The sequence below is a fragment of the Molossus molossus genome, unplaced genomic scaffold, assembly GCF_014108415.1.
Source record: "Molossus molossus isolate mMolMol1 unplaced genomic scaffold, mMolMol1.p scaffold_m16_p_20, whole genome shotgun sequence".
NCBI lineage: Eukaryota > Metazoa > Chordata > Mammalia > Chiroptera > Molossidae > Molossus > Molossus molossus.
The window spans coordinates 2,522,348-2,537,618 of record NW_023425356.1 but is presented as its reverse complement, the minus strand read 5'-3'; the positions used below and the strand labels follow the sequence as shown (position 1 = coordinate 2,537,618).

Genomic DNA, 15,271 nt, shown 5'->3' with positions numbered 1-15,271 from the left:
CAGCCTGGTTTTAATAATAATGAATGGAAACAATATACTTGAGGGGGAAGACCTCGAATGGGTAGGTCAGGAACCTCTAGAGTTCCGTGAGATTCAGGCAGTCATCGGAAATGCTAATGCTAACAAGGTATTTTTTGTAAACCTCTATCTAAAATAAAGCTCAATATTCCATAGACAACTTTTGTCCACTTGATGTCCACTAGTTCTCATTATCCATAGCTTGTGTAGAAGAATAAGCTGAGGTAGACAGCAAAGGCATAGGGGAAAGGGGAGCATGTGGATTTTCTACCATTAAACTGGTTTTGTGTGTGGCTATAAACTCATGAATACATTGCAAGGAAAATTCTGGAATTAGCTAAAAGGTAAATTATGGTCAACATATTTTTTATTAGAGTGTAATATTTAAATGTACTGTGAGACTTTGCTTTTTTAAAAAGTTATATTTTTATAAAGGCAGGGTCTTTGCTCTTCTCTACCAATTCTTTCGACTCAACCAAATTCCTGCCATTTCAGATTTAACTTCCCGTTAGAGCACAGGAGTGGGCCGAACTTGCAAGCTTGAGGGTGCTGAGGCACACCTAACAGCCGAGAGCAGCTCTGAAATGAAATACTGTGAATACACTTTCAGTCTTGTAACGTAGAAGCTTTGTGTTCTACTAACGGTATGTGTGCTTGTTTGCACAGGACAATATTTTAATGAAAAGACAGTCCAAACCTATGCATGTTGGTTCCAGGCTTTCCCGACCTGTATCATCCAGCCAGAGAACACGGTCATGGAGCCCTGCTGTCCTCAGGATAACACGGCCCACAGGAAGGGCTTCTCTTTTAATGGCATTCAACAAATACTTTTGGAAGTCTTAATTTTGTATTGTTTAAAAGAATTTGACATCTAATTTTGAAGTTCTTAGATGTTAGATCTATTTGAATAAACTTCAAATTTGTGTAATTAGAGGGAAAAATCTTTGTATTTAAAAAGAGTTTATATTTTTATTTTGTTCAGGGAGATAGAAACATCAACCAGCTGCATCCTGCACGCCCCCTACTGGGGATCAAGCCTGCAATCCCAGCATGTGCCCTGACTGGGATCAAACTGGGACCTCAATTAATGAATGGGATGATGCTCAATCCACTGAGCAATACCACCGAGCTTAAAAGGGATATTTTAAGAAACAGGGTGAATTTCCCAGTCCCCTCTTAAATCTGTTTTACCAATACTTGTGGTTAAAAGCCACTGATCTTAAAAGAGAGACCAAATGCTTTAGCATGGCCATGACCTGGCGTCTTCCTATCCAAACACATTTCTCTATCCCTTTCTTCTCAGTCGATGACCTGGCCATGCTCACCTTCTAGTTTCTCCCAGGTGCCACAATCTCTATTCAGGTCTTCTAAAAAACCAAAAACTACACAACAGTCGGCCCTCGTTTATTGTGGTTAATCAGTTAGACCCTCCCCTGATACATGAATTTCCACGAAGTAGGATTCTTTATTTACAGCCATCCCTTGCCACTTCGCGCTCCAACTTTTGTGGCTTCAGTCTATCATGGTTTTCGAATATTAGTGTAGTGTAGTATAGGTATAGTATAGTGTGTAGTGTAGTGTAGTATTAGTAATTTGAAAAAACCACGAGAGTGAAGCTGCAAAAGTCGAAGCACGAAATGGCGAGGAACTGTATTGTCTACATTTCCCTTTCCCATCCCTCCCCCAACCCAGCTAACCCTTAAATCTACCCACCTCCAAGAATTCTTTCATCTAATCCAGAGGCTGAATATCCTATAGTGCTTTCCAGTAACTTCTCCATAAAACGTATTCAACTGCCTAACTGCCGTCCACTGATCTCATCCCACATGACAGGAAGTGTGTTTCATGTGTGGTTTCACAGTATCAACTGGCTCCTAGTTGTTGTGGGATAATATGTGTTGAAAGAATTAATTCTCAAGAGCTTAAAAGTAGATTGTAGTGAAGAAAGTGGAAGACTTTGTAAAGATTAAGATTTGTTTCTAGTTGGTAGAAATCCACATTTTAGAGTCTGGTATTTAATTTGAAAGTGTAATACTGGGTGTTTCATACTGAAAATCTTTAAAAACTGAAATTGACATCTTTGGGCTTCTGGTGTAGTTATGTTATTATAAAGGCAAATGAATTTACTCATTTTTTAAAAAATGGGAAGTCAAGGAAAAAAATCACAAAATATAATCAAGATGATTTTCATAGAACTAAAAAACAAAGTTATACTAAGTGGGATTCTCAAACTTTACTGTTCAAATGGGCCTCACTTGCCAATCTTGTGAAAATGTAGATTCAGCAGGTCAGAATTCGGAGTTTCTAACAAGCTCCCAGGTGATACTGACTGCTGCTGGTCTCAGGGCTGCATTTAGAATGGCAAGGTTCTCGGACCCGGGCCATCAGGACTGCTGCTAAGCTGGGCAGGCCCAGATGTCATTATGCAGGAAGATGATGCAGGACACCGATGAAGTGTGTCTGGGGTTCCCATTTACACTTGAGGGAGCAGTGGGTGGAGGAACAGGCGAGGTTGGTAAGGTGGTGCTGAAGCTGGACATGGGATTTGCCAGTCTCCTATCTTGTGTGTTTGGGAACTTTCATACAAGTTAAAATTCCTTGACTCAAAAATCCTAATCAACACTAATCCCAATTAAGGGGATGAACACAGAGGCCAAATACACTGTCTGTCAAACTGGAAGAAAGCTGTAGAAGCAGGGCGACCACATGTGAAACGAGAAAGGTGTTTGCATATAATGCTCACATACAAGTCCAGTTACACCACTGTTCACTTTTTATATCACCTTGGAGAAAGTTGAGACTCCAACAACCTATTCAATAATTACTGAAAATAAAATTTCAAATCTCCTTAAATTGTCATGAGATTTGATAAAGGGAGTGTCCAGTCCGAACATTCTCATCTTCAAGAGTACGGGAAATGCTGGGGGGAGAGTACTAGTGCCAGGGACTATTTTTCTGCATATTTGAACATTTTACTTGGTCCTTAATGTAGGTAATCTGACACTCTTCTTCAGCATTAATTCTATTTGCAAAATCTTAAAACAAAAAACACATTAACTTAAAGGGAATAAATATATAGGAGAGTAAGAAGTATAAAAATAAAGACTTTCTACTGAATTCTTATGATCACATTTCCAAGTAACGTTTAGGGGAAATAGAAGAAAAAACCAACAAAAACCCATACCTGTGTTCAAACAATTCTGTACACATTTCTGTTTCTAGATCCTGACTTAGTAGGAAGGGTGGCCTCTACTCCTGCACCCCGTCCTTCCCCCTCATGACACCCTCAGAGACCACCCCCAGTTCACTCCGAGTCCTTCTCTCTCCTCTTATGTACACACACATCTGCACTGGGACCACCCTAAGGAACACGTGTAACTCTGAGGTTATCTGTCACCAATATACCTGTTTGAAAAAAATGTGACCTACAATATTTTGAGTAATACAGATAGCACCTTATCAGAATGCTTTAATGAGTCAGTCATAAAGCCACAAACTGTCCAGTTTCAAACACCTGCACGTGTGTGTTGGTGAGAAGACCCACGAGGCAGCAGTGAAGGAAGGACAGGCCCCGTTCCTCCAACACCGCATGCTCCTGGTTAGGGCTCACAGGGCATCTAGGGAGACCTCCAGCAGACAGGACAGGTGGACTGCACGAGCACAGCCAGTGGGAGGCCGCCACTGCGTTCACCTACATCCACCTACGGGAACACACCAGCACGAGCTACAATCAGTCTGTGTCTGAGCAGCAGATTGTAACAGGGTGGGAAATGTTAACTGTGTGTGCTCCTGGGAAGCAGTCACTATATCTCTTTAATTAAAAAAAAACAAAACAAAAAAACAAAAAAAAAGCCCGCTGGTGTATTTCACAGCATCTCGGTTTATTTCTGGGATAAAGCCATGGACTGGGCATCACTGCCCCTTCCCACCCTGCAGAGGGACAGGACTTCAGGAGCAGAGGAGGGACAGAGGGAGAGGCAGCAGAGAGAGACAGAGGTGAGTACAGAGCTGCAGTGTTTATTGAGCATGCTACAGAGGTGAGCAGAGTACACACAAGGAAAGTAGACCACCATCAAACCTCCCGACTTTGTTAGAAAAGTAATTTTTAATTGTGCCGCTTTCAAACTAGACTGAATTTTACATTTCTAAAGATGTAAAAACTCAACTAATAGAAAATATACATGACCATTCTGTCTACATAGATAACAGAATCTATGGATCTTGAAACTAAGTACATCAATTTCAAAAAAGTATTGGTCATTTAAACAGAATCAACAATTCAGATCGACAAGAACTGTTCAAATTAATTTGACCTGTAGATTCTGAGCCATGTTTTTATTAAAGTCAGATCTATTCCTAAATACAAAATATTTTGAAGATTTATTAAAACTGAATATTACAATGCAAGGTAAATTAAGACTAAAGGCACATAAACTTTGGTCCCACCTGGTTGTCAGTTTTAGAAAACTGCCACAAAATTAATCTTCCTGCAAATTTTTGCAGTACACTTTCTTTATCTTTGAAAAATACATGCACCAGTTCCTGAACTAGCTAGACCAGTCTTCACATGCTCAGAAATCCACAACCATATTCCAAATCTTAATTACAAACTAAGGATGGCAATATATATTTAAATGCACATAAGTCATGTCAACTTCAAAAACATCTACGAAAAATATTCAGCCACAAACAAGACATTACTTAGTGCTGACAGTTAGTTATATGACGCGTCCCACAAGAGCGTGTACAAAAGGTTAAGATTCCACAATGCTTTCCACGTAGGGCTCAAACTTACAGAAATTAATACTCTGCATCTTGTTAATTTAACTAATGCCTACATTCATAACTGAATCTAGACCAGAATTGTGAGATACAAAAGGCCAATGTTTTTTTAAAGCAATAAAGCCTAAGGTAGTAAAACTAAAAAATGCTGCTTTATTCTTTCAATATCCTGTATCTTATTTGATTAAATAGAAAGAAATGTGACAAGCCAATAATTCAAAGTAAGTTCCAAGCAGGAGAAACAAAAACTTAACCTTTTTACACACCCCTGCCTAAACATAGTGTAATCCCCATATAACAAATGTGCCCCAGACAAGCAATTCCTTGTTCCTAGTAAATGCACAATAGCAACACTAGTTTTCCTTTTAAGGCACGTATGTCAACTAAGTTGAAAAACAAGAGGAAAATTAAACTGAAATTTTAAACAGACAATAAAAATGGCTTCCCTATCAAACAGATGGAATACAGCAGTTAATCACTCTGCCTTTACATATGCCATTTAGTTTTAGAACCAAGGAATGATAACAGCATGAGAAAAAAAAAGGAAAAAAAAAAAAAAATCAAACTCTGGTCCCCACTTTTCTGAACAGTCACTAGGTGATGACACCAAACACTGTGATCCACCTCTGCTCTTCATCGCCCCTCAAATTGTCGACTTGGAGAAAGATACTCTCAGGTGATGGTTCTCACCAAGGTTGTAGTTGTGAAGGTCGATCAAGGCCTGAATGGCCTCCTCCACTGTGGCCATCTGCAGAAGGGCCATTTTGTGATCTCTTCTGAAACAAAATAATAAAATTAGATACATCATAACAATTAGGAAATAAAAATTCTGCCCATTCCAGAAACACAAATTTCTATAAACAAAAAGAATAAAAATTACTTAGATGACTTTTACTTCTATCCAGCCACCAATTAAAAGACAAGAAAGTTTGCTTACTGAAAAAACTTAAAGGCTTTCACAGTGCCCCCAGTGTTAGCAAAGAGTGTGCGCAGGTCCTCCTCTGCTACTGAAGGACTAGGGAAATCGGAGCAAAAAAAACAACGGTTATTAATCAATTTTATACTTTATTGCTAAACTGTACATCCTTACCAAGTCCAACTTTAATACTCACGGGATATTGGATAGGTGAAGGGTTGCAGAAGGAGGAAAAATGTTCTGAAAATTTTTGGATCCAGGTTTCTTAAAACGATGCAATGGGGAATTACCAAAATCTTTTGTGAGACCTTGATCATCGAGTCCCTCCCGAGGTAGCTGTACAGTCTGATGTTTAGACAGAGTGACACGGATAATTTTTCCATACATTTTCTGCCCATTAAGATGGTTCATGGCTATAAAAAAAAAGAAAACAATGCCTACTAAAAAAGTTTTAAGAAAGTTCAAAGCAAAAAATAATGATTTTTAGACTAGTATCACAAAAAAGCTTCTTCCATAGAATGAAAAGCCAGATTATGAACCTCTCTCTACCTTGACAATCATGCTGATAATCAGACTTAGCTGTCCAGGAAAGAAACTGAGCAACTCACCTCTAACCTCCCCTCCTGCTCCACACCCTAATCTCTCAGCTTCATCTTCTGTCCATCTCCCCACTTTGCACCTGGGTGACCCGATCAGCATCCCAACCCTTTCTATCCACAGCTCTGTGTTGCACATCTGATCACGTCATTACCTGCCCAAAACCCACGGGACAAAGTCTAAACGCATCCCGACATCGCTTCCACCTCCCCTAGTCTGACGGCGCCCACGCACAGTGGGTGTGCACAGGCACTGCCTGCCCAGCTGCACACAACATGGTCCTTCCCCAAGTGCCAGTGTGTCTTTTCTCAGCCTGAGCGCACACCACTCCAGCCCTAATACTTCCCTCTGTCCTTCACTGGTACCTCCTCAGGAAGGTCTTTCTCCACCCTCGGGACAGACGCAGCCCTCGCTGTAGACCCTGCCCATGCGGTAAGTGCTGTGTACTTCAGAAATGCATCATAATTTATCTGAAGGACCTCTATCCTTAAGACTGTTAGGTCCACGAAGACAGGAACTGCTGCCTACTCCACACAGTGCCGTGTATAAGCACAGAACATTATGTGTACGTACTTCTTCAGGTAACAGTGGGTGATTACTGGAACTAATGAACTGGTTTGATGAGAGAGAAAAGTTGTATGTTTTACGTTTATTCATTAGTTACCAATGAAAAGACCATTTCACAAGTCACACACTTCAGCTAAGCTAAAGATCTGATCCAACTATTCCAAGTCTGAGTACTGACAGCAGAGGCAAAGGCAGCAAGGCACCGAGGCCAGAACCCCTCCTCTCAAATGCTCGTACCTGGAGATACTATGTGCACAGTCCAACATGGACATCCACGCTTCGTGCACTCACACTTACTGGTATAGAATATGCCAGTTAAATAAAAATAGGTCTGAAAAGAAAAATACTGTAAAAGTCAAAGGTACTATTCATAAAAGAAAATTCTTTTTTCACTTACCACTTCCCTAACTTGTAAAAAGTTTACTCTTTCTGATGGTTTTACTACAGTGTTGAGAGATTATAGTCCAGAAACTATAAATCATGCTATTAGTAAGTCAAAGCTTTAGTGTAAAGATCTTATAAAAAGTTGGACTCTTTACAAATATAAGTGTTGTATGCACTGAACTATACTCTCCCCAAATTCCTATGTTGGAGCTCTACTCCCTCATCACATGACTGTCTGGAGAGGGGCCTGAGGAGGTCATCAGGAGTTAAACGAGGTTATATGGGTGAGGGGCTCAAAGGAAAGGCTAGTGCAGACAAGGGAGTAAGAGACACCCCTCTCCCCTCCCCTGAGACAAGTCTACTGGCACCTTGATCTGGGACTTCCAGCCCCCAGGACTGCTGTTTAAGCCACTCAGTCCATGGCATTTTGTTATGGCAACCTAAGCAGACTAATATAATAAAAATTAAAATATCACTCATTTAAAATAGCCCTTACATAACACAAAACCAAAAACTATTCAAAAGAATGTGGTTGTTTATTCTACCTCAGGTACTTCTCAACCATGACTTTGGACACCTTATTTATCTGAGGTTCTGCCACCCACAGCTCACCTGGTGATAAGGAAAACCAGCTCACAATGACCACCCTCCCCAGAGCACACACCAGTGGGGAAAGAAGACTGACCATGCAAGCCTTTTATCTATTTCTCATAAAAGACAGTCACCTACACTTTAAAAAGTGGAAAGCCAGGTGTCTAAAGTCTCATGCCTTGCCTGAGCTACCACAATAGCTGGTAAGAAACACTGAAAACTCAAACTTACTTCTGTCTGTCTCCAGTAGACAAGAGGTCTAGGATGTCCCATTGTTAGCTCGTAATTCTCATTAGATGTAACAGCAAAACTACACTAGTCCTTCTGTCAAAATGGCAAACTTCCAAATGAACAATGTGAATACAATCAGTCTGAGGCACCACCATTCCTGAATCTTAGCTAACAGAAGTCTCAGCTGAGAACAGGTCACTTAGTCAGTCAGTCACAATGAGCATACGGTTAGTCTAGATTTATGTGATCTCACTCCGAGTATAAAGTCAAATGATGTATCAATTTAACTAAAATCACCAATTATTTATCTATGTAAAGCTGTAAGTGTAACTGGACTAAGTATATTTTAAGATTCCAAAGGGATGGTGTATCTGGCACAGGTTTTACATTGGGAAGAACCTGGTATTTTCCATGTGACTCTTTCCAGTACTTAAAAATGCCATTAGAATGAAGGCACCACGGCATTACTTGGAACCCCACAGCCTATATGAACAGCTGACTTCCAGTACAGGGAGTAAGCAGGAATGAGACCCACGAAAGAGCCTGTTAACATAGATGCCATAATTCTATGTACAACTATTACTGCGATTTTGGAGCCCAACCACTTCCCATTAGACCGAGCATGACAAACAGAAAGAGGACAGCAGAAAAATACAAGTATGTTCACCATATACTACTATTTACATGAAAATAGAAAAATTAACATGACATTTTGAGCTCTGGTCCTTAAAAAAACAGGTGGTTTCTTCCTGACACAAAGGGGTTTGTTTTCATTACTCACAGGTCTGCATTGCTATCTGGAGTCAGGCCGGAAGCTGACAGGTAACTCAGCTGTGTCTTACCCAGTTGGGACTGGTTTCCATCAGCCATCTGGATCAGAGCACTGTCTTTCTTATTGTACAAAATCTTCACACGCTGCACGTCTCCATAAACACCTTTTGTGGAGCCACAGAGAGGTAATCCAAAAATGAAATTAATTTTATGTGCAAGTCAGCTAAAGATTATCTTTCTGACATATTAATGAAACACTCAGACATCAACATGATCACTCATTCAAACTCATCATTCTCACAAATGAATAAAGAAAGATCAAGATTTTGAACAGTGAATTTTGAAAAGAACAAATTTTGATAAACCCTCAAAGCTATGTGAATGATATTAAAGACCATGCAAAATAAATCAGCATGCATTAAAACAAATTTTGTGTCTATGGAGAGTTTTAAATAGCAAAGAAAAATAGCAAAAGATTTACTATTCAACTTTAAGCCAAAGTGCTAGCTACAAATAAGAATTAAGGTGAAACCAAAATCAAATCAATAATAAAAGTATAGTGCTAACAATAACATACCGAAGAGGGTAAACAGACTTTGGGGCGTAACCATCTTTAGAAGGAGAGAGGAGCAAGCAGCGTAAGACAAGAAGAGAGAAGAGTCGAGGAAGAGCGGAGATGAACAGATCATCCATAACGAAGGGTGGTTCCCGCAGAATGGTGAGGTGGTCATGGATCATGGTTCAAGGCGGTTAATTGGGGCAAGTTGGTCCGAGGAACATTTGTTCAAGCACAGAAGCATGAACATAGGGATGGAAACAGGGAATGAAGACAAGGACAAGGAAAATAAAGGATCAGACAGGGGAGGGATGGGCGTTTGGAAAGACAAGGAAAGGGAAGGTGAACACACAGGGAAAAGGATGAAATGGGGAAGGGAAACAGCAATGCAGAAGAAAAAAATAAGGAATCGGGGAACAAAAAAAAAATAAAATATAGGTCAGTACATAGGAAATGCAGGAATTTGGTCAGAAAATGGTTGGTTTATGTACTGTACAAGAAAAACTGAGTAAAATGTAGTCATCCAAGACAAATATGGGTAAAGTACATCTACATCAAAGAGTAAATTACAGCATTTCATCTCAACATGGGGAAGGAAAGCATGCATAGGAATTTAAAACTCTGAACTTTAACTGCATAAGCATGGCTGGTTATGAAATGCAGGCAAAATTTTTAAACAAAAAACGAAGGCACTCTGATTCAAACATTTTAACATGCAGAACTGTGATGACAATAGTATTAAATGATAAAATAAGCTAATGTTCATATTAACAGAGGCCAATTAAAAATGAAACAAATATTCAAATTAGACACCGTAAACTGATACACTGAGCCTCCCACATTTCATACCAGCTTTCATAGCAATCAAAATAAAATACACCAGACATAAAAATGTACAACCAAAAATAAATAAATAAATAACAATAAATTTTATTTAACAAGGGGGAATCAAGTCGAAAAATATTTTTAGGAGACAATGACTAATAACTGCAAAGAAAAATTACTAAGAAAGGCTGGAAGAGTGCCTCGGCAAGATCTTTGGAAGAACCTTCAAAGAAAAATGTATTAGAGTAGTTCACATAAAATAAGATTTAAAAAAAAATGCAATGACATGTAAGCATGAAATGAACAAGCAAATAATTAGAAAAGGCAAAGAGCAAAATTGTTTTACAGTTAAATCTGCAAATTGAATTACATTTGCCTTTGAAAACAACAAAAAGATAAAAAGCCAAACTATTGTACTTCACCATATTTTTCTTAGGAAAAATAGGTAGTTAAGCTAGAAATATATTATATATATTTAATGAGATATGACTGTCTGAGGAAATCAAGTATTACTTAAACAAGTACATAGATTTTATTCAGAAGTAGAAACATACAAAAATACTTTGACTAATGAATGTACATAAAAAAAAAAAGGCAAGTGCAAAATGAAATAAACATGAAAAACTTGCACAGATGAAATGGAGTTCAAGGGTGAACAGGACAAGACCAGGGCACTAACCTCCTCGTTTAAATTGCTAACCAGCAGGACTGTGTTGCCACCCGCGGAGACTCCGGGCATCCCCACGCGGCCCGCAGCAGCCGCAGCCGCAGCCGCCGCGGCGTTTGGAATGGCCAGAGGACTCAGAGCTCCTGGAACAGCTGCAACAGGAAGCCCTAATTTTAAAATAAAGCGTATTTTACGAAACACACACAAGTCGTTTACAAACACCAACTTAAGCACGAAGGCTGCAGGACTTAGGGCTGAGCACTCCACGTGGCTCCTGAAAGTTCATTTTTATAACATCAGGGAAACAGTTCGCTGGTATGGCGTCGTTACAGAAAAACAACCGGTTTGGGAAAAATATTAGAACTAAGGTACATACCTGTATTATGTTAAAAAAATAAATATAAAATATTCCATTTCCTATGGAAAAGCAAACAAAAGCATAAAAGAGTAGTATACTTCCAAGTCAGAAACTTAAAAAATTCCCTCCCAGGGTTTACAGCGAGAAGCCTCATGTAAAAAAAAAAAATCACCTTAAACATAACAGCAACTCACACTTTTTTAAAACAAATGCTATAGTCTTCATAAACTCACACCTGAAATTAAACAAGTAATTACAACTTATAAAACTAAGCAATAAAGGTGGAATCAAACTAATAATTTTCTGAATAGCTATTCCTACAGTGGGAACCACTGCCCCCCCCCCCCCCAGATATATGTAGACATTTAGAGAATAGATCCAAATTTTTATAGGAAGAGTGAATGGTGGTAGAAAAAAAAAAAGCTAATCCCCTCAATCGATACCAATCACCCAGAGGCCCACTCCTCAGAAACTAGTACGTGTGCCTTTAAGACTCCTGTCATGAACGTTTCTTTTTAGGAAAGTCTACTTAATGGCCTACAGAACAATTAACTGAAAGCAGCCTTACAAATTCATGAAAATAACCAAGAAATAATGTTGTTCTTCCTAACCTGTGGGGCTATTAAATGTTTCAGTAAGAAAAAAAAAAACACAAGAATTTCCAAATAGCATTCATCTTTGGCAACTACTGAAACACTGAATAGCCTGTGTTTATTAAATGGTATCTGAAAGACAACAGAAGGGTACCTTGTTCATACACACACAAAGGAGACACACAGGCGTCACTCACACACAAGCACTGCTGCTGGCTCGTTAGCTTGCTGCCACACACTAATTACTCTCCCACCAGCCTGTCTGTGAGTTTCCCATCACTCCACTGGAGGAGCATACACGGTGACAACGGTTCACAAAAGGCACATCTTATAGAATCATGATCAAAAGGAACACACAGGCAGAGACTGCACATGGTACAAGAAAAACAATACCCGAGGGATGTCAATCCTTTGACTGGGTAAGCAATTCACACTCATGTCTGGAGGTAGTTTTTTTTCCCCTCACAATTTGCTATGAGAAATGATTTAGTCTGTTGACATTTACTGAGGAAAAAAATTGCTTCCTGGTTCTTTATTTTATGGGGACAAATTCTCTTTTTAAAGAAATATCTAAATGTTAATTTGCTTTATTTAGTTATTTACCCACCTCCCTTCCTTTCTTGGAGCCATATGGTAGCCCTCCCCAACTCCCATAATTACGTAAATAAAACTCATCACCTCTAAGCTAAGCTCACTATCGCAAACCACTCGAACTACCAGAAACCAGAAACAACCAACAGTTTCCAGAGTTTAAAGCAAAAGTGGGGAAGAATCTAGCCTGCCCCTATTCATTACCTGGTTAATTAACAAAAACAAAAGCTGAGTAAATAACTTCTTCCACTGAAAATTAGCAAATAAACACAAGAATTTACCTGTCCTGCACAAACTGTATCACTAGATAGACAGTACTGGTTGATGAAGGAAATTCTACTTTAGATTTTCAACCAATTAATGTAGAAGGAATGTGTGCCTTGAAGGGGAGGGGGGACATTTGCAGCCCCAAATGAAATAGTCAAGACAGCAATCATTAGTGGACACTAAAACCGTTAGAATAAAAATATAATGGAAGGATCAGAATACTGCCACCTGAAACCACCAGCAGGCTCTCAGCACCACTAAAAGCACTGACAGTGGGAAAACCAGATGTTTTATGCTTCCTACGGAGATAAATATGAAGCACAAGGAACACCTATGAAGAACCTTTGCTTACACAAAAATAAATAAAATTCTAAATCTAATCAAGCCTTTGGAGCTAACTTCTAGTTCACACAAAAGATGCAGTGGATGGAGAAGCAAATTAAGATGACACACAAGGAAACAGCCAGACCAGTGCAGATGCTGGGACTTGCTAGCAGAACCACCAGGCTCCTTGATCAGTCAGAGGAACTCGGGTGAGCACACAGAGAACTTACAGATCACAAGACTTCCAAATGAATGCTATGTGTGGCCCTTTAGAGGATCCTATTCTGAACAAATCAACCCTTAAAAAACATCTTTTGAGACAACTGGAAAAAAACTAAAAAAAAAAAAAAAAAAGTTTAATCCTCATCTGAGGATATGTTTATTGATTTTAGAGGGGAAGGGGGGGGGAGAGAGAGAAAGAGAGAGAGAGAAAAGACAGAAACATCAAAATGAGAAACATCAATTGGTTGCCTCTTATACAAACCCCAACCAGGACCGAACCTGCAGCCTAGACACGTGCCCTGACCAAGAATCGAACCCATGACCTTCTGGTGTATGGAACAATGCTCCAACCAACTAGGCCACACTGGCCAGGACATCAACTGGAAAAAATTAAAGATGGTTTGGGTATTTGATGACATTAAGAAATAACCATCAGATATGCTAAGTGTGATAATATATAGTTTGGTAAGAAAATATAATTACTTTAGAGATATGGTAATGTTTGCATGATGTCAAGATTTGCTTCAAAATATAACAGAAAAAAGAAACAGATAAAACAATGAGAAAACTACTGAATGGTGGTGATGGCTATGTGGGATTCATTATATTAATATGTGATGATTGAAATCTTTGATAGTATAGTTTTAAAAAATTACCATGTGATAACCCATTCAAAAGTAACAAAAAAAGCTTTCAGAAATCATTTAAAACATAAGTTTTAAAATTATTTACTAAATTTAAAATGTATACTTATTTTAACAGTAAGTTTATATGTTAATTTTATACATGACAAACACACAGATGGCTATGTCATGAATAAGAAAAGTATTCCAATACTGCTTAAAAGCTATATTGTTCTTATGAGACATTGATCATTTAAAAAGCTAACATTTTAAATCTAAAAAAATTATACACTTTTGTCTATAGCACTAATTCTCAACTCTCACTACAGCAAAACCACCTTGGGATCTTAAAGAATTGCAAACACCCAGGACCCAGTCCTAATGCTTCTCAGTCCAGGGTAGGGCTTGGTGACTAATGTGCAGCAGAGCTTGTGAAATGCTGGTCTGTAAGGGTTAAATATTTACCTTTATGAATAAATGCTTATTATAGCTATTCTCAATTACCAATTATTTTAACACCAACAGATTTCTTAAAAGTTTGCTTTGCCTTTCTTTTAAGGCATCTCACAAGAGTGGCTAATTGCTACTTCATTCAACTCAAAATACATAGCTCTAAAAAAAGTATTCTTTGTACCTATTATCTGCCCTAATTTTTGCTTTTTTTTGCTTATTTGCCCTAATTTTTAAAATGTAGACAATATGATCATGAAAAATTCTAATACATTTTCTAAAAGTGACCCAGCCCTTAATAAATTAACTACACATTTTTTTTTTTGCTATTGCTAATGCCCTATTCATAATGAAAATGTTATTTTTCTATTTGTTGTGATTCTTTTGTACATATTAGGTCTTACTTCCAATAAACTTGTTAATTGCTATTACAGTTTTTGTAGATTCTGGAGTTTTATACTGTTGTTTTTATAAAAGTAAGAGTAAGTTCATTCTTTAAAATTTAATTATTTTTAATACTTACTCTATTAATTTTTTTATTACAGACGTCCCTTTTAAACTTTTCTCCCCAACCCCCACCTCTCCCTCACCATACTGTTTTCTGTGTCCATTGGTTCAACATGATAAAATGATAATTATAATGATTCTCAATTTGTAATCTCAATAGTTTTTGATAACCCTGTTCTCTGAAGTAGCATCTATATATAAGTCATTCTCCAGGTTTATGGCTATGTACATAGACGTCAGATTTCTAAGTCCCCTTCTTGAATAAATTCTGTTTTCTGAGACACTGCATTTCTTAGTAATAGAAGCAAGCAGAAAAGCCAGGTATAAACACTAATTTTAACAAAAACTGTATAAAATAAATAAAATTTGCAATACCAATTCCAACATAATTGAATTCAGTCAAGTATTTAGAATATAAAAACTATACAAGG

The 15,271-nt window shown here is 38.2% G+C and overlaps 1 protein-coding gene across 4 annotated transcripts in view; it reads right to left on the bottom strand.

Annotated features, from left to right (window-relative positions):
* Positions 1 to 4,104: 4,104 nt before the first annotated feature.
* PTBP2 (polypyrimidine tract binding protein 2) overlaps positions 4,105 to 15,271 on the bottom strand; it is a 50,875-nt gene continuing 39,708 nt past the window's right edge. Inside the window, exons 9-14 of one of the 4 annotated variants that reach the window (XM_036272234.1) lie at positions 10,918 to 11,072; positions 9,435 to 9,468; positions 8,929 to 9,021; positions 5,913 to 6,129; positions 5,738 to 5,815; positions 4,105 to 5,573 (exon numbers count right to left, since the gene is read on the bottom strand). In XM_036272234.1, coding sequence (XP_036128127.1) covers positions 5,444 to 5,573; positions 5,738 to 5,815; positions 5,913 to 6,129; positions 8,929 to 9,021; positions 9,435 to 9,468; positions 10,918 to 11,072 — 707 coding nt within the window. In that variant the 3' untranslated portion in view covers positions 4,105 to 5,443. Of the gene's footprint in view, positions 5,577 to 5,737; positions 5,816 to 5,912; positions 6,130 to 8,928; positions 9,022 to 9,434; positions 9,469 to 10,917; positions 11,073 to 15,271 lie in introns of all 4 variants that reach the window. The other 3 variants (XM_036272236.1, XM_036272233.1, XM_036272235.1) reach the window with 3 other exon arrangements.